The 20,415-nt window shown below is 43.0% G+C and overlaps 1 protein-coding gene across 2 annotated transcripts in view; it reads right to left on the bottom strand.

The window, feature by feature from the left end:
- The window catches only part of dixdc1 (DIX domain containing 1), a 95,625-nt gene that overhangs the window by 53,842 nt on the left and 21,368 nt on the right, over window positions 1-20,415 (bottom strand). For both annotated transcript variants that reach the window (XM_031905638.1, XM_031905637.1), the window contains one exon: window positions 8,462-8,591. In XM_031905638.1, coding sequence (XP_031761498.1) covers window positions 8,462-8,591 — 130 coding nt within the window. The remainder of the gene's footprint in view (window positions 1-8,461; window positions 8,592-20,415) is intronic.

Below are 20,415 nucleotides of genomic sequence, written 5' to 3'. Positions count from 1 at the left end.
CTTTTATCTAGAAATGCTGCCCTAATAGCAATTTAAATTCCATACAATCAGTGCAGCCCTGCAACATGCACGTAGTAGCTGTATCACCACAGGGCAAACACAGATACAAACAAATGTGTAAGGACTACAGTTGCCAATTTTTCTGGAAAAGAATACCTGCCTTCCTATATATTTATCTTCTTTCCTCCCTATTAATAACATTGGCATCAAGCAAAATTTTTATTGGCGTGCATTATTAGTGCTGGAATCAAACCAGCTGTCAGGACTTTCGCTAACCTTTCCAGCCCCCTGCTCTACAACTAACCTATCGAAGGGATTGCTAGTTGCAACTGTCACACACAGGCTAATAACTATGCCCTATTTGCCTATGAAGCAGCAGATTAAGACAAACTACAACCAACAAAAAATCCCCTAACAATTACTTTAGGTAAGGTAAGAAAACAAAAACACATCTAAGCTTAGTGTAAGAAATTAACATCTTGGTTTTACATTATTTCTATGTATTTATATCTGTCTATGTCTTATGGGTAATGTAGGCTTACTATAAAACCAGTTTTCCAGGTAGCTTACAATCACACCCAGCATCAAATTATCCATATCAAATGGATTACCTGTGAAAAGCATTTGGGCAGTATGTTTGGTACAGGACCCAAAAAAACACGTTTCTGTATATGCGAGAAACTCACTCAACACTCATTGAACAATGAGCAAGGTGTGTTTTTTTTCAAACCCATCCCAGGAACCAGACCACAATGTTTTGTGTTTGTTGGTAACAATAATGTAGACTAGGGGGCACATTTACTAATCCACGAACGCTCCGAAGGCGTCCAAATGTGTTTTTTTCGTAATGATCGGTATTTTGCGATTTTTTCGTAACTTGTCGCGACTTTTTGTAGCTGTTACGACTTTTTTAGTAAATTGTCGCAACTTTTTCGGAGCCATTACGATTTGCGCGAATTGTCGCGACTTTTTCGTAGCCGTCGCGCCGAGTACGAAAGTTTCGGATTCATTCCAGCTTCAGTATTGTGACTTTCCTTGGGCCAGGTTGGAGCTGCAGAGTGCCATTGAGTCCTATGGGAGGCTTCCAAAATCATGCAAAGTCTGAAAGGTTTGCCCGCCGTTTACGAGCGCTCAATATGAAAAAGTCGCGACAATATACGAGCAAATCGTAACGGCCATGAAAAAGTCACAACAATTCGCCCAAGTAGTAATGGTTACGAAAAAGTCGCGACAATTTACAAAAAAGTAGTAACGGCGATGAAAAAATCGCAAAAAATACGAAAAAGTCGCAAAATGTTCGTTTTCCAATCCGAATTTTTCCCATTCGGATTCGTGGATTAGTAAATCAGCCCCTAGGCATTTATCCATAATTGTAAATAATATAAATATTGTTTAAGTTAAATCATCTAATCATCTAATCTAGCAGTCACTTGATTTATTATTCAAAATATGCCCTTTAATACAGATTTATTGGTGTGGATTGTTTGCTTCTCAAAAGGACCATAACCCTAGTAAGATGGGTGAATAACATTATTATAAATATTATATCAAATCTTAGATTAGCCTTAGACCCTTAGCTATATTATTCAAATTTGTGTTTTTATTATTTTTTTTAATAGAAACTCCATTCTTTCTCTGCAGTGTCTTTTATTCAGTTTGAAAGAAAAAAAATCTTGTTATTCACTGGCATAAGTGCCAAAGCATATTATTCTATTTTAAACAAATCCTTCGGTGCAAAAATGGCCTGCCAGTATGTACCTCACAGTGCACATTAGTATATATACTGATCTGACTGTCTCCGCAGTAACAAAGTTGCTTTAGGCCCCAAACTAACTGCATTCCATGCAGGAAAGATCTTATTGTTACACAGTACACTGCCCTACGCTGCCTCACATTAACACAAGTGGCCCAAAAACACAAACTATACTAAATGAGTTTTTCTTCATTAAAGCATTTACGGTGCCTTGCATAGGAATCCACCCACTTATACCTTTCCATATTTGATTTGGTACATTTTCCATTTGTGTACCTTACTGTAACGATACCTGGTGGTCTAGCGGGGCGGCGGGGACGCCCGCCGCCTCCTCCGGTGCGGGGACGCCCGCCGTCATCATCTAGGCGCGCGCGCGCGCCTCTCTCTGTTCCTTATGCGCATGCGCGCTCTTGATGCGCGCGCATGCGCACTTGCGTTGTCGCCGGCGCGCGCGTGACGTCATTTCGGCGCGAAATTCAAATATTTAAAGCGCTCACTGTGCTCTATTCGTTGCCCAACGTAGGTTTTCCTTGCTGATTTCCTGGGTGCGATTCCTGTTCCTGTTCTCCTGTGTTCCTGACCTTGCCTGTATTTGACTTCTCTCGTTTGCTGCCTGTATTGACCTTTTTGCCTGTTCTTGACCTTCCGTATTGCTGCCTGGACCGACCATTGCCTGCCTGACTATTCTACTGGATTCTGATTCTGTGCTGCGCTGCCTGACTGTTGCTGACCCCGGCCTGTCCTGACTACTCTAGTGTTTCCCATCTGCCTGTCATACGATTGGTTCCTGTGCTTTCTCAGAACTCTCTCCTTGGGTTTCTCACAATAAGACCTGGCGGCATCCGAGTAGCGAAGGGCTCCTCCCGACGTGAAAGGCGGCGGTTATAGGCGGAAGAGTGAGCCGAGACCGGACCCTTAGAGCCTGTTCTGAGTTTTAGGATACCAGTCGTGACATTACGTTGGGCCCGAAGAAATGGATGCTGAAGGGGCTGCGGCGCCACTTTCCTCTGAGGATATCCGGGCGAGTCTCCTCCAGCGTCTTGGGGAACAAGAAGCTCAGCAAAACCAGATTATTCAGTGGCTCCAGAGACTGTCCGTGAGGTTGGATGCGCTCCAACAACAGCCTGCTGCTCCTACTCCGGCTTCTCTTCCTGGAGGCAGTTCTCTTCACGCTGCTCCGGTAACGTATGTAGTGGAGCCTAAAGTTCCTTTTCCTGAAAAATTTTCTGGGGAACGTCATAAATTTTTTGCTTTCCAGGAAGCATGTAAATTGTATTTTAGCTTTCTCCCTCGTTCCTTTCCTACCGAGGGGTTGAAAGTCAATTTTGTAATGACCCTCCTGACTGGGGATCCACAGCTCTGGGCATTTTCCTTACTTCCCTCTGATCCAGCCCGTACATCCCTTGATTCCTTTTTTAAAGCTATGGCACTAATCTATGATGATCCTGATCGTTCTGCCTCTGCTGATTCTGCTATTCACAATCTCCGGCAAGGTAAACGACGGGTCGAGGATTATTGTACGGAATTCCGCCATTGGGCGGTTGAAACAGGGTGGAATGATACTGCTTTACGAAGTCAATTTAGAGTGGGGCTATCTGACGCTGTGAAAGACAGCTTGGTTAACTTTCCCACGTCATCCTCCCTAGACTCCCTGATGCACCTTGCCATTCAGATTGATAGGAGGCATAGGGAGAGACGCCAGGAGAGACTTCCTGCAGTGGCTCCACAAACCTCTCCTCCAGAGTGTTTATTCAAACCTGAGCAGACTTCCTCTAGACCCTCAGAGGAACCCATGCAGCTGGGTTCTACCCGCTTATCTGCCGAGGAAAAAGTTCGTAGACGGGCTAACGGGTTGTGTTTGTACTGTGGGGATCGGGGTCATTTTCGTAGCACTTGTCCCAAGAGGCCGGGAAACGACAAAGCCTAAGCAGATCTGGGGAGTTCTGCTTGGGCAATGTCATTCCTACTCCCCAACAAAGTTCCTCTAAAGTCATGATTCCGGTCCTTTTGGGATGGGATACGAGTACTGTGGAGAGCCTGGCTTTCATTGATTCTGGGGCAGAAGGGAACTTTTTAGATGTTAACTTTGCCCGTAGACACGCTATACCCACACTTCCTTTGGTCCCTTCGGTCAAGTTAATCGCTATTGATGGTACTTCCCTAGGTCGTGGGGTTATATCTTTAAAGTCCGTAAGCTGTTCCATGTCGATAGGTTCTCTCCATGTGGAACAAGTTTCCTTTTTTATCATTGATTGCCCGAATACCCCGGTGATCTTAGGTCTCCCTTGGTTGCGTAAGCACAGTCCCCAAATTGATTGGCTAGCTAATAAGATTCTTCAGTGGGGAACAGACTGTCAGAGTTTATGCATGAAGCCTGTCCAAATTTTGGCCGCAACCTCGTTACAGGGGCTACCTTCTCCTTATTTTGCCTTTGCGGATGTCTTTTCTAAAAAAGCAGCCGAAACACTTCCCCCACATAGATCCTATGATTGTGCCATAGATTTGATTCCAGGTTCTTCTCCTCCTAGAGGTAGAACTTACCCCTTGTCTCTTCCTGAAACTCAGGCTATGGAAGAATATATTAAGGAGAATCTAGAGAGAGGTTTTATAAGACCCTCTACCTCTCCGGCAGGAGCTGGGTTTTTCTTTGTGGGAAAAAAGGATGGGGGTCTCAGGCCATGTATTGACTATAGGGGTTTAAATAAAATCACGGTCAAAAACCGTTATCCCCTTCCCCTAATTTCTGAGCTCTTTGATAGGGTTAAGGGAGCCACTATTTTCTCTAAACTTGACCTAAGAGGTGCATATAATTTAATACGTATCCGGGAAGGGGATGAGTGGAAAACAGCCTTTAATACCCGTGATGGGCATTATGAATATCTGGTTATGCCCTTCGGCTTATGTAATGCTCCTGCTGTCTTCCAAGAGCTGGTAAATGATATATTCCGCGATCTTCTGGGTCGCTTTGTGGTAGTTTACCTTGATGATATTTTGATTTATTCTAATGGTCTGTCTGATCATCGTGTTCATGTTCAGGAGGTCTTATGCAGATTAAGGGAAAATCATTTGTATGCTAAATTCGAGAAGTGCATCTTTGAAGTTTCTTCAGTTCACTTTCTTGGGTTTATCATTTTCCATCAAGGTTTAGAAATGGACCCAGCCAAAGTTCAGGCTATCCTAAATTGGGTACAACCCTTGTCTCTGCGGGCCATACAAAGATTTTTAGGCTTCGCTAATTATTACAGACAGTTTATTAAGAGCTATTCCACGATAGTGGCTCCAATTACGGCTCTCACAAAAAAGGGGGTTGACCCAAGTATTTGGCCGGTAGAGGCTTTAACAGCCTTCAAATCACTAAAAGAAGCTTTTATCTCTGCTTCTGTACTCCTGCACCCTGATTCTGCCCTCCCTTTTCTGGTAGAAGTAGATGCTTCTGAAGTTGGGGCAGGGGCGATCCTCTCTCAACGTCACCCTGTGACCAATAAGATTCACCCGTGTGGTTTCTTTTCTAAAAAGTTTTCTCCTACGGAGAAGAATTATGACATTGGCAATAGGGAATTACTGGCCATAAAATTGGCATTCACAGAATGGAGACACCTCTTGGAAGGGGCTAAACATGTAGTTACAGTAATCACTGACCACAAGAATCTCCTATATATTGAATCCGCTAGACGCTTAAATCCTAGACAAGCCAGGTGGGCATTATTCTTTTCTCGATTTAATTTTATTATAACCTACAGACCTGGCGAAAAGAATGTTAAAGCGGATGCCTTGTCTAGAAGTTTTGATTCCAATCCTCTGGAGAAGTGTCAACCCGACCCTATTGTCCCTAAGGAGTTGATTATAGCTGCCTTAAGCCCAGATTTACTTTCTTCCTTGTCTAAGGCCCAGGTTCACTCTCCTTCCAACCTACCCCAGGGAAAGTTATTTGTTCCAGAAAACCTCCGTGAAGCGGTTTTTTTAGAAGCCCATGATTCTAAGTTGGCTGGGCACCCTGGTCGTTTTAAAACCTGTTCTCTTTTGTCCCGCACCCTATGGTGGCCAACTCTGAGACAAGATGTTAGTAACTATGTTGATTCCTGTCCAACTTGTCAACGCTCGAAACCTTCCAGATCCTTGTCTCAGGGTCTGTTGCAATCCTTGCCAATTCCCGAAAGGCCATGGACTCACATTTCCATGGATTTTATTGTAGACTTACCTCCTTCCAAGGGGAATACTGTCATATGGGTGGTTGTGGATCGCTTTAGTAAAATGTCTCATTTTATTCCCCTCCCCGCCCTCCCATCTGCAAAGTCTCTTGCAGAACATTTTCTGACTAATATCTTTAGGCTCCATGGTGCTCCGCAGAATATTGTCTCTGATAGAGGGGTTCAATTTGTCTCAAAATTTTGGCGGGCCTTCTGTTTACTGATGGGTACAGATTTGTCCTTCTCCTGTGCTTATCATCCACAGACCAACGGGCAGACGGAGAGGACAAATCAGTCTCTGGAGCAGTACCTCAGGTGCTATGTCTCCAGTAACCAATCCCTTTGGGCTGATTTTCTCCCTTGGGCCGAGTTTGCATTCAATAATTCTACTCACTCGTCCACTGGTGAGTCCCCGTTTTTCGTTGTCTTTGGGTATCATCCCAGAGTTTTCTCTTTCTCTACCATTTCCTCTGATGTGCCTGCTGTTGATTCCTTAGTCAATCAGTTCTCCAGTATTTGGCAAAAGGTGCAAAAGTCATTATCCACCGCAGTAGCTGTTCAAAAGAAAGCCTTCGATAAGCATCATAAAGCATCGCCAGAATACCAGGTCGGTGATAAAGCTTGGCTTTCTTCTAAAAATATTCCTCTTAAGGTTTCTTCTTCTAAATTTGCACCCAAATATATTGGTCCTTTTTCTATTTCTGAGGTTATTAACCCAAACACAGTCCGATTAGAGCTTCCTCCCGAACTCAAAATTTCTAATTCCTTTCATGTTTCCTTATTAAAACCTGCTAGGGTGGTTCGGCAGAGGTCTCCTCCTCCTCCCGTTTCTGTTGAGGGACAGCCCGAATATCTCATACAGAGGTTAGTGGACTCCCGCCTCTCTAGGGGTAGGCTACAATACCTGGTACACTGGAAGGGTTATGGCCCTGAAGAGAGGTCGTGGATCCCAGCTGCTGATGTTCGGGCAGATCGTCTTGTTCGACAATTTCACACCAGATTCCCTGATAAGCCTAGGGGTCCGGTGGCCCCCTCTAGAGGGGGGGGTAATGTAACGATACCTGGTGGTCTAGCGGGGCGGCGGGGACGCCCGCCGCCTCCTCTGGTGCGGGGACGCCCGCCGTCATCATCTAGGCGCGCGCGCCTCTCTCTGTTCCTTATGCGCATGCGCGCTCTTGATGCGCGCGCATGCGCACTCGCGTTGTCGCCGGCGCGCGCGTGACGTCATTTCGGCGCGAAATTCAAATATTTAAAGCGCTCACTGTGCTCTATTCGTTGCCCAACGTAGGTTTTCCTTGCTGATTTCCTGGGTGCGATTCCTGTTCCTGTTCTCCTGTGTTCCTGACCTTGCCTGTATTTGACTTCTCTCGCTTGCTGCCTGTATTGACCTTTTTGCCTGTTCTTGACCTTCCGTATTGCTGCCTGGACCGACCATTGCCTGCCTGACTATTCTACTGGATTCTGATTCTGTGCTGCGCTGCCTGACTGTTGCTGACCCCGGCCTGTCCTGACTACTCTAGTGTTTCCCATCTGCCTGTCATACGATTGGTTCCTGTGCTTTCTCAGAACTCTCTCCTTGGGTTTCTCACAATAAGACCTGGCGGCATCCGAGTAGCGAAGGGCTCCTCCCGACGTGAAAGGCGGCGGTTATAGGCGGAAGAGTGAGCCGAGACCGGACCCTTAGAGCCTGTTCTGAGTTTTAGGATACCAGTCGTGACACTTACTTTTTCATAAATGCTGCTGATGCAAAGTTCAACTAAAATGGGCTTGAAGTGGACCAGTGGAACATTCACTTTTTTTGTTCTTTACCACTGCAGTTTACTTAATTTGCTTAATGAGCTTTTTCCCTACAGAGTAAATGAGGTAATGATAGATAGCACCATGCTGAATGGCAGCTGCTCATCATCAGGGTATGGGCATCTTCTTAAAATAGAAGTAAAAATGGATGGTCAATAATACTGCAATTTACCCTGTTTGTCCACTAAATATTGATCCCCCAAAAATGTAATTTTGGGTGAAAGTTCTTTCAACTGGGCAACTGTCCCAAACACAAGGACAAAAGCAACGCTGGAGTTGTTCAGTAACAATGACCTTAAATTATCTAGTCAAAGCCTAAACTCTCTTTAAATTACAGAATCTTGCAGTCTCTGAAACAGACTCTTGAATGATGGTATGATGGCTCAAGCCTTTAATTTTACTCAGGTAGGTATGTTCATGGGACAAAGGGTTGGTTGGACCTCTTCCAAGGCTCACTTATTTTCTAGTATAATTTCAACTAATTAAACTGTGCATAATCAGAAGGAAGGGATAAAAGAGATCATTGGGCTTGAGCTCCTTGGCAAGGCTGCACAGTCCTATGTCATGTCAATAAGCAATCAATTGTCAGTGATTTTTTTGATGCAGATATATTAGTGAAAAAAAGTGAACACAATTTAGTATAATTAATGCTGTTTAGAAAAACACACACACACATATATATACAGTGTATATATATACACACACACAAGATGTGAGCACTCACCTACAATTTCTATAAGGTGTGCTAAAACAACACCATCTCGAAGGTCCTGCCTTAAGTCCTGCACTGGATTAAGCCCCACCTTCTTTTTCAGCTGAGAATTCACCCAGGCAACATATGCTTGCAGTTGCTGCTGTAAGATGAAAAAAAAAACTTAATTACAGTTTGATTTGCTAAGAACAAAAACAAACAAAAAAAACACTCCATTTCTGCTACTACTAATGATAGATATGATGCTGTTGCTGCAATTATTATGCCAGTACTGTGATTAGTACAGGTCGTTCCATCTCATAAATGGTGCCTTATAAAATAATAATAAAACAGTACTTTGTACTTGGTCCTAACTACCGTATTTTTCGCAGTATAAGACGCACTTTTTCTTCCCCAAAACTGGGGGGGAAAAGTTGCTGCGTCTTATACGGCGAACTGTCTTCCTCTCTGTGCCGCGGCTCTGTGCCGCATCCTCGCTTTTATAAGGTTGCGCCCGTGACGTCACACGCACAGGGCGCAACCTTATAAAAGCACAGAAGCTGCTGGGAGCCGCGGCACAGAGAGGAAGACATCACGGGAGCCGGAGGCCGGTGGGGGTAGGTTAGGGGGGAAATGGAAGGTGCTTGGGGGCCCTGGGGGAAGCTGAAGAATGCTGGGGGTGCCGTGGGGGAGCCGGAGGATGCTTGGAGGCCCTGGGGGACGCTGAAGGATACTTGGGGGGGCCCTGGGGGAAGCTGAAGGATACTTGGGGGGGCCCTGGGGGAAGCTGAAGGATACTTGGGGGGGGCCTGGGGGAAGCTGAAGGATACTTGGGGGGGCCCTGGGGGAAGCTGAAGGATACTTGGGGGGGGCCTGGGGGAAGCTGAAGGATACTTGGGGGGGGCCCTGGGGGAAGCTGAAGGATGCTTGGGGGGGGCCCTGGGGGAAGCTAAAGTATGCTTGGGGGGGGCCCTGGGGGAAGCCTCATTATGTGCGAGCCCAGAGACAATTAACTTTATACAGTTCATATAAAATATTTTACTACAGTATTTGGTTCAGAATATTTTTTTTCTAGATTTTTCTCCTTTAAAATTGGGTGCGTCTTATATTCCGGAGCGTCTTATAGGGCGAAAAATACGGTAAGTTTCAGGAATCCATATTGGTAGCAATACAAATAAACCTATTGGGTTTTAGTAGACTTAACATAAAGTAATCTAAATTATAGCAAGACCCTTTATGCAGGTCCCAAGCATTATAGATCATAGACCCCCTATTTGTATTCAGACTGCCTAGCAGTGGCCATACACTGGCCAAACTGCAAGGTACTGTATCTGACCGATCGTCCACTAAGGTTATGGTACAATTTGTCACCATATACTGTGAAGGTCAAATACTATTGTTCCTGTCATTTGAGCCAACATATCAGCAGGGAGAGAAGAGAGCTCTTCCTATTATTACTTCCTTACCTATTGCTGCCCAATTGACTTTCTAAAAAGGAGCATTATCCAGACCAGTGCTGTCCAACTTCTGTGGTACCGAGGGCCGGAATTTTTCCGACCTACGTGGTGGAGGGCCGATAATGGAAGCCAGTTTTGACCACTCCCCTTTTTGAAACCGCACCCACTTGAAACCGCGCCCGTGTTATCACATGACCATACCCATATTAATGGTTGAAGTACAGCAAAAACCTGCCATACTCTGCCTTCCCTACCTTGCCTGTGTGTGCCATATTCTGCCTTCCCTGCCCTGCCTGTGTGTGCCATACTCTGGCTTCCCTACCCTGCCTGTGTGTGCCATACTCTGCCTTCCCTACCTTGCCTGTGTGTGCTATACTCTGCCTTCCCTACCCTGCCTGCATATGCCATACTTTGACTGTGTGTGCCACTCTTGGCTGGTTTGTGCCATACTTGGCCTGTGTGTGCCATACTCTGCCTGCCCTACCCTGCCTGTGTGTGCCATACTCTGCCTTCCCTACCCTGCCTGTGTGTGCCATACTTTGACTGTGTGTGCCATTCTTGGCTGGTTTGTGCCATACTTGGCCTGTGTGTGCCATACTCTGCCTGCCCTACCCTGCCTGTGTGTGCCATACTCTGCCTGCCCTATGCTGCCTGTGTGTGCCATACTCTACCTGCCCTACCCTGCCTGTGTGCCATACTCTGCCTACCCTGCCCTGCCTGTGTGTGCCATACTCTGCCTGCCCTATGCTGCCTGTGTGTGCCATACTCTGCCTGCCCTACCCTGCCTGTGTGCCATACTCTGCCTACCCTATCCTGCCTGTGTGTGCCATACTCTGCTTGCCCTATGCTGCCTGTGTGTGCCATACTCTGCTTGCCCTATGCTGTATGGCACACACAGGTAGCACACAGTGACACAATGCTGGCACTGCTCCTACAGTCTGCACAATAACTATATATTAAAAAACGTTTTAATTGCAGTACTACCTCAGTATATGTTCTTTTTGTAGGGTGAAGGGATAATTTGTGGGTTTCTACTGCTCCTGAGGTGCGAACAGGGGAACAATGTGGGTGATTTCAGCCTGAGTCTGAGGTGTGAACACTGCAGGGGGTGAACAATGCAGAGATTAAAAGGTGTGAACAACACAGGGGATTACATTTTTAAACAATACAGAGGGTTTACAGCCTGAATCTGAGGTGAGAACCATGCAGGGGGGCAGTTAATCTTAGTACTGATACCATTTAAAGCTTACACAAGAGTAAGCCATCAAAGCAGCCAGACAGATGGGGGGCCACACAGAGGGGGGTCGCGGGCCGCCAGTTGGACAGCACTGATCTAGACCAGTGCTGTCCAACTTGCGGCCCGGGACCCCCCTCTGTGTGGCCCCCCACCTGTCTGGCTGCTTTGATAACTTACTTTTGTTTAAGCTTTAAAATGGTATCAGTACTGAGATTAACTGGCCCCCTGCATGGTTCTCACCTCAGATTCAGGCTGTAACCCCCCTGTATTGTTTAAAAATGTAATCCCCTGTGTTGGTTACACCTTTTAATCTCTGCATTGTTCAACCACTGCATTGTTCACACCTCAGGCTCAGGCTGTAATCACCCACATTGTTCACCTGTTCACACCTCAGACAGACTGTAGGAGCAGTAGAAACCCAAAAATAAACCCTGCACATTATAAAAAGAATATATACTGAGGTGGTACTGCAATTAAAAAGTTTTTTGATATATAGTTATTGTGGAGACTGTAGGAGCAGTGGCAGCATTGTGTCACTGTAGGCTGCCTGTGTGTGCCATACTCTGCCTGCCCTATGCTGCCTGTGTGTGCCATACACACAGGCAGGGTAGGGAAGGCAGAGTATGGCACACACAGGCAGGGTAGGGAAGGCAGAGTTTGGCACACACAGGCAGGGTAGGGAAGGCAGAGTATGGCACACACAGGCAGGGTAGGGAAGGCAGAGTATGGCACACACAGGCAGGGTAGGGAAGGCAGAGTATGGCACACACAGGCAGGGTAGGGAAGGCAGAGTATCGCACACACACAGGCAGGGTAGGGAAGGCAGAATATGGCACACACAGGCAGGGTAGGGAAGGCAGAGTATGGCAGGTTTTTGCTGTACTACCACCATTAATATGGCTATGGTCATGCGATAACATGGGTGTGGTTACAAGTGGATGTGGTTTTAAAAAGGGGAGTGGCCAAAACTAGCTTCCATTATCGGCCCTCCACAACGGAGGCTGGAAAAATTCCGGCCCTCAGTGCCACAGAAGTTGGACAGCACTGATCGAGACAAACCGATTGCAGGATTGTCGAGCCTGACTTGCCGCTATCAGATGACATAAATGCACAGACAATTGGTAGTATGGTCAAAATCAGCCAAACACCACAATCAAATCTAGACATGTATGGGTAGCTTTAAAGGGGACCTGTCACCCTAAGAAATAACTCCAAATTATTTTCTATATTGTTAGCTGAGCAAAATAAACTTTACTTTCCCTATATAAATAATAGAAATCTTGTTCTTTCCGTCTTGGAATTACTTAATCAAAGCAAGCAGGAAGGTACCATTTTGTGGACACCGTTATGAAATGGCAGGCTTTGTATCATGCCAAAATCTTGTTTACGTGCCAGAATTGGGGACCAGATGCCCATGCCCTTGCACTGGCTATATAATTAGATGATGAGGAGGGAGGGGAAAGTGAGATGTGCCTAAGGCATAGAGCCGGGGCAAGCAATATATGATTGACAGCTGGGATTTTTAAATGCCTCTATAATGGGTTTGGATGTTTTAATATAAAAATGAATTTGGATTTCATGTTTAATTTGAAAAGGACTTTTATTATACAGCTTTTTATGTCTGCGTGACAGGTCCACTTTAAAGAATATAGCAAAAAGAATATAAAGCTGTTTTAAGCTGAAGCTTCTTATTTGCAGAGATCACGGATATGTACTTTAGAGCAGAAGCTTCTGTATGCCCCTAAATTGTCTTTTTCATACATTTCAAAAGGGTCAATATTCAGTTGAAATAAAGCATTGCTCACTGATTTTCACCAAAATAATTTGAGCCAAGCAGTGAAAGTAGCACAGCATTATTCCCTGCAGTTAACGGTGGCAATCCTGGCTATTCAGACTGATCCAGCAGCTAATCTGCCTGTGTATTTGGCCCTCTGACAGGCTTACCTGATAAAGATTTAAATGCTGCATTCAGTGATACCCCTGTTTCCCTTATCCTGCTACTGGGTGATCACTAGTGATGAGCGAATCTGTCCCATTTCGCTTAGATGAAATGGCGAAAAATTGGCAAAACAACGAATATGTTGCGTGTGTCATGTTTTTGTTGCGTCTATCATGTTTTTGTTGCATACTTCAAAAAAAAAAAATGACGTGTACAAATAGTTTTTTGACGTGCGTCAATTTACTTACGTGTGTGACAATTTCTTTTGACTTGGGTGACAATTTTTTGAGGTTCTGAGGATTTTCTTTCGCAAAAAAATCTGTCACCAAGCCAATCCAAGCCTGGTGAATTATTTCGCCCATCACTAGTGATGACTAATTTTAATTATTTTACAGTTCAGCAAAACTCTGAACATAATAAGTGTATCCTCTAAGAATTCTCTCCACTTTCTGGATTTCTTTTTGTCTTTGCCATAATTGCAACAGAACACACACAGCGCTGAATGCATAAAGAAAAAGGTACTGCTGAACAATACAAAATCCATGACATGATCAAACATCTCTTAGCAGTAACTGTGCAATATCTGGCAAAGAGTCTGCTCTTGTACCTGTACAATGGAAACAACAAAAAGCAAGGCTTTATTCGGTCTTATCAACAATTTTGGGATTCCCTGCAGCTATTACCTTTAGCAAGCTAAATGTGCAATAAGCATAAATCTTTATTCTTACTTCTTTAGAAAAACATATACAAATAGATGTGGGCATGAAAAAATCCTCTTCATAAACATAAATGTGTTGATAAGCTGACAAGGCCATTTGTAACAAAGAGAAACTAAAGTGCTGGACAAATTCCCACAGCATAAGAACATAAGGAGATTTTGGAGCTTGTCAGCCTCTTTGTTTAGCCATAGGCATTTGTCCCATTTGGCTAGCTGCACCAACCAAGAGAGTCCCAAGGCTACTGACGAAAGGAACCTCCAAAACTCAAATGAGTAAACATGAAATCCGTTGATTGTTTAAAAAAAAAAAAAAACAACAAATTATATACAAAAAGGTGCTAATTTACATGTATGTGGTACAATGTCAAATGATCTCCAACCAATGGCTCAGGGGCAACATGTTGCTCACCAACCCCTTGGATGCTGCTCTTAGTGCCCCCAAACCAGGTAGTTATTTTTGAATTCGTGATCTGGTGGCAAGTTTTGGATGAATAAAAACAAGATTTACTACCAAATAAAGCCTCCTGTAAGCTGATAGTGTGCATAGAGGCTACCTAATAGCCAATCTTAGCCCTTATTTGGCACCTCCATGAACTTTTATGATGCTTATGTTGCTCTCCAAGTCTTTTTACATTTGACTGTGGCTCACGAGTAAGAAAGGTTGGGGTCCCTGGTCTATGGGATCTTACAGCAGCCGCTCTGGCATTTGCCAGAATCCACAGATTGCCAGTCCAGGCCTGCCTATAGGTAATGGATGCTACACCTATATCTCACCCACCAGCTGCTTTTCCCAAGCTATTTGCATGTATTTTACTAAACACTAAATATTTAGCACCTGTGGTATGTGGCCTAAAACTTTACACGTAAGGGTAGAATTATGCTGGAATTCTGGAAAATAATGTTGTATTTTGGGTAAAACATGCTGAATTTTGCTTGAGATTTTTAAATAATTTTTAGCTAGTTTTTTTAAAACAGAAATAGATTTGCTTCTCAAAAGAAGGTAATGTAAAGTATTCATTTGTGAGGATGGTTTAAATGGCAAAGGAGGCTGTTAAAAGTTTGCTATAAAACAGCTATTAAGAACATTTCAGAACACTGATTAAGGAAAAATAAAACACACCCAAATTTACAGGCTTATGTGTTTTTTGAAGGAGTAAATGCTCAGCATTACATAACAGCAACATTTAACTGAGAAATACTGGCAGGTATTCAGAGATTTGCTAACAAGATTCAAACATCTTTAACCCTGTGGAAGAGATATTATGCTATTGTATCAATGTTTGTATGGCACAAGGCACACCATTGATCGATCTGCCTAAAGGAAAGAATAGCCCCTCTGCTCCTAGCACACTACAGACACTGTTGAAATACTTTTCTCTCTCCAGTCATTGGCAGGAATTCAGCTATTGACCAGGCTTTCCACGATTACCCATGATGGCAGACATTACAGCAAACATAAGGAACAGTACCAGTGGAATCAAACTAAGGCATTCACAGACTTTCCCAGGAGCACTGCAATACAGTTGCCAAGTTCAGCGCCTACAAAAAACATACAATACAAAATACAACAATACAAAACAAAGGAAGACCTCTTTACATAATCTTTATATGAACAACATGCAAAACATGCAGTTGCTCAAATACTTTTCTTAATTAAAGGTTGAGGACTTGACATTTTTAAATAATTCCCTAAAAATGCTGATGCTTTTATCCTTTTGGCTTTTACACAAAGTATTTTGGCACTGCAGCATTTACAACCACATAAGCCTGGCAGCATCAAAGGTCTAAAGGAGCATCCTGTCAATGCAGCATAGAGCTGCCACGTTTTGCAAAATGAAATGGTGTCAGTATAACCTGTCCCCCACTCATACTTAGAGCAATATGCAGAAAATCTGCAGCTTAGGCATAATACTGCTACGCATCTAAGTGCCCTTCCTTGCTCACAAATTTGAAGCCCTCTGTCATGGGGAAATCTATAGTGACTAAACTTTGTAATGTGCTTGCTTACCTTTATTTTTTTTTACGATATGTATTATGGGCCAAGGTTACTCATCTTCTAGTCTACCATCCAAATAACACCAAATTTTTAACTGTCAACTGGGCTACTCCTGACCATACTATACTATAGTGTCTATATCATTATATCATATTTTAAATCACATATTTTCCCCAATTATAGATGCTTTGCTTTGGACTAAATGTGCAATAACATTGCAGATAAAAAAAACAGTGAAAGCTCCATGTAGAACTCTGCAGAGTAAAATACTTCTACCCACCTAGGTGTCCTTTGTCGCTTACAAACTTGAAGCCCTCTGTGAAACAGGATCTATGTTTTCCATTGTTATTATAACAGAGTGCTATGTTCTTCAAGCCATGGGGAAATCCACAGTGCAGCTGCATTCCATATTCTGGTTCACCAGATAAAGTGGTTACTGGGGTGTAGACTGCAACATGTTTGCCCATCTAAAGCTCCTACTCCTATTAAATCCTTGAGAAATTATAAATAAACAAAAATGCTGTATGTTATTTGGAACAAACATTTCTATTAGGGCTGTTCTTTAATTTTTTTTTTATTAATTCTTTATTAACAGGCCATCAAATCATTTGCACCCTAACAGTACTTGCTTACAATTGGTATGGTCATAGTACCATCATATCTATAAAAAGAGGGGATAGTAGGTGACTTAAGAATGCTACAGGGGCTCTAGATTCCCTATAACTAAATGTTAAATGACCCCCATGGGCTTAGTTGGAAAGTGGAGGGGGGTTCAATAAAAAATAAACTTTCAGTATGTTATTGAAAGTGATATTCTGTGGTAATCTGCTGATGGCCATCATATTTTTTTAGTTTTATTTATTCTTACTATATATATTATGAACTAAGCCTACTCATCTTCTAGTCTGTTATTCAAATGAGACCAAATTCTTGAAGTGCCCACATTATGCTTAACACCAGCTGCCAACTGAGCCACTCCTGACCAAGTCAGCTGAATGGTATAGATCTTAATGTATCCCCCTCGGATGTCAGTTGGAAAGGTTACAAAATTGTATTGGGTAAGAATCACAGTTGTCTTCCAGTGGAGTCTATTTGTGGAGTGATTTGGCCACTTTGGCAACCTCAGCAGATTTATAGATCTTCCCATGTATGGCCAGGTTAAGAAAAATAATGTCTGCTGTGTTGAGCACTTGGTAGCACACTAGATAATTTACCATGGCACCCAGCACCATATACCACATATAGCAGGATACTTAGATTTGGTACTCTGAAATATTTTGAAGTATCTAATATAAAATATTAACCTGATCTGCACATACAGCTGTCTATGTGGTGCACTCAGCTCAGCAAATGTTCTGCTTTGTTTATTCTCTTGGATGAGTTCACAAGGAGCAAATCTACATGTTACCAAGACAACACTATAAACTGTCTGCACTGTGGTGCCTTATTGTGCGAGCTGGCAAAGTGTCAGTGTGCACCCTAGGTTGCCAAGTTAGCTTACAGCTTGGGTTTCCCAAATCAGACTGTAGCAAGATGAACATCTGCATTCAGTAAAAGTCACCCAGCCTGAGTGTTGTCGTAGTTGCAAGCTTGCATTTCATCTGCCAAATGACTAATATTTAAAACTGACTTTATTGAGGCAAAAACATTAATCTCTACACGCATGTCAGAAAGTCTTTCACATTTCCTGATATGCCACTTATTCATGAGAAGGATTAGAGAGAATTCTATGATGGCTGGGATAAAATAGGGCCATAAAGATCATTTGACCCCTTGGGCTCCAGTTGGTTATTCCTACATGAATGGAATAACAGCAGGACCACAATTTTATGTCCCCAGATTTTATGTTTTCCTTGAATTGACACCACTTTGCTGTGGTCCCATTCAGGCACAATGAATTTTTTTCTTTCCCAGATTTAACGTTTTTCCTGGAATTTACTGTTTTGACGCAGCCCCTGAGAAACATAAAACTGAGGTTCTGCTGTATGTTCTGAACCATTATAACTGAACTGAGACATAGTGAACTAGAAATCAGGCATTAAAGAACAAGACACAAACCTGAATCTTGCTTTCACAGCAACCCATTTGTAACTGCCATTAAAACCAATGACATGTGTTTGTTATTTGATTAAAATGGAGTCTATGTGAGACAGGCTTTCCGTAATTTGGAGCTTTCTGGATAATGGGTTTCCGGATAAGGGATCCCATAACTGTACTGAAAAAGTGTCGACTACAAAATATAAAAGTCATAACCCTTTAAAAAATACCCAATTAGATCTTTATTGATGCTTATGCTGCTAATGTACCTCCCAGTGTATTTAGCAACACAATTCTAATGCCTTTTAGTCAGTAGCCCACACAGGGACATCGCCCATGCTGCTTAACACAGATAAAATCAGCTTCCCAGACACAATTTGTTTTTACAGTGGAATAAACTGACTCAGACATGGAGCAGCTCAGTCACCCAGAAGAAAAGCAATGTGAGTGTTCCATCCCCCTCCCTTTAGCTCAGCTTGCCGAGCCTCATGGGGAAACTGTAAGCTTCTTAACATAATTACATTGGCCTGAATGGTGACCCCGCTGGAGCAGAAGGCCAGTAGCAAGTTGATTTGATGCATACAAATTTTGATTTACAAGTCACTTCTAATTTTACTTTTATGCACAATGAAATGCATAATGGCAAAGCATTATATGCTACATAACATTTTCTTTCCTCTACACCTGTACTAAACAACTTACACCAAGACACCAATATAATACTGAAATGTAGTTACTTAACGTATCTAATGGAAAATAGACAATAATCTACTTTTTTCTAGGTTTTTTCAGTATTATTTATAAATCTCCATATTGGCCGTTCTGCGAACATAATGTCTTTTCAGGGAGCACCCTATTTTAGTTTCAGCTCTAATGCTGACCTATTCTGAGTTAGGGCTCACCTTTTGGGAGATAAAAACTACTATTATTTTAAGAAAATATGAGTATGATAGAAACATCCCCTAGATTAACATACATTTCTCCTTGTATCACCAACAGCTCAACTTCATCACTCTCAGCTACTTCCTAGCCTAGTGTGAAGTTCTGACCACTTTTCTTTGCTAAGTTCTTTTTTGGGGGGGGGGTCAGGAAAAACTCAACCCTGCACCAAATCCTAACCAAATTGTTGCAGAACCTGCTCCCAACTGGTAGCTGCAGCTTTCTGTTCTGTACGCTACTTCTGCATACACTTTGGATTCAAGGCTCAGGAGCTCAGGAAGAATGTACTTCCCCAGAATGACCTGCATCTAACCCCAACCCGCAAAGGTCACCCAAATTTCAACCTTAACTTGCCTGACCTAAGGGTAAACCCACACATCACTACACTCCTTCTCTCTTTGACTGTGAAGATGGTCAAATAGGTGCCTACTGTGCATGCCTGATTGAATTCAACTGGACACCATCTTCACAGTCAGAGAGAGGAGGAGAGTATTGATATGCGGGTTTACCCTTAGGTCAGGCAGGTTACGGTTGAAATTTGGATGCAAAATCAGCAAAGAAAAGTAGGTGAAGCTTCATGCTACACTAGGAAAAAGCTGAGAGAGTCAAAGTTGAGCTGCTTGTGAATTTACATGAGAACGGTATGTTATTCTGTTATTTTAGAGATAACAAAAAAGTTTTACTTATTCTTTAAAGGAATGAAGGCTTAACAGAGGAAGGAGAATCAGAAGATCAGTTCTCCTTTAGCCAAAGAGATGTTTCCAAACTTATCTTCCCTTTTCATGATAATATGATCTGAAAACCATAAAATATTTAAATGAAGGGGTCCATTAAACATAACAGGCGGATAAATTGTATCACTTCGATTTTAATTAGGAAAAATATTAATCTGATCACAGGCTATGGAATGTTGATAAGTAGCACTATTTCTTAAAGGAGACATATTGGATAAATGGGAAAAAAATGCTTATTTTGTAGGCAATTGTGAATAATATACGGTGCTGGTTTCACTTTGTGCTAAAAATTAATCCTCTCTGTAAAAATGGCCCCTTTATTGGAGCTCCCTATAGATCGTATCACTTCTCCGTCCAGTGTGCAATGAAGAGTGGGCGTGTCCTAACGGTCCCTGCCAGAAGCACAGTAGGAGGGGGATAGCCAATCACAGCCCTGCACTCACACAAGACAGGCTTCAGTTCCCTATCAGGTCAGCTGCTGATTGGTTCCTATCCTACAGTGTAGTGTACGGAGGGCCACTGGCTCCCCAGCTCATCCAAAGAATTCAGCCAGCAGGAAGTGGAACAGATGGGCGGGACTAGTGGGGTTTTTGTGGAATTTCTCAATAAATCAGTCAGAAACACAACTTTTTAAAGCACAATCCTTCTATATCTAGAGGAGTATAATTCACTGGTACATTCATAATTTTTATAGGATATGCAGGCTATAAGCAGAAGTTACAATCTCTGGGGGGGTGCCAAATATTAGGTACCCCCCAGTAGTTGTAATCACTTATCTGATACCCCAGTTATAATTAGTATTATCAGCATGTAGCACACAGAGCACTCATGGGACTTAAATTATGTGTAAAAATTTAATGGTGTATTTTTGCACATAATTTGAATCCCATGAGTGCTCTGTGTTCTACATGCTGATGCTACTTTTTGTGG

Source organism: Xenopus tropicalis, chromosome 7 (assembly GCF_000004195.4).
Source record: "Xenopus tropicalis strain Nigerian chromosome 7, UCB_Xtro_10.0, whole genome shotgun sequence".
NCBI classification, from domain to species: domain Eukaryota; kingdom Metazoa; phylum Chordata; class Amphibia; order Anura; family Pipidae; genus Xenopus; species Xenopus tropicalis.
The sequence above is the reverse complement of the archived record's forward strand: the minus strand, read 5'-3'. Positions and strand labels throughout refer to the sequence as shown.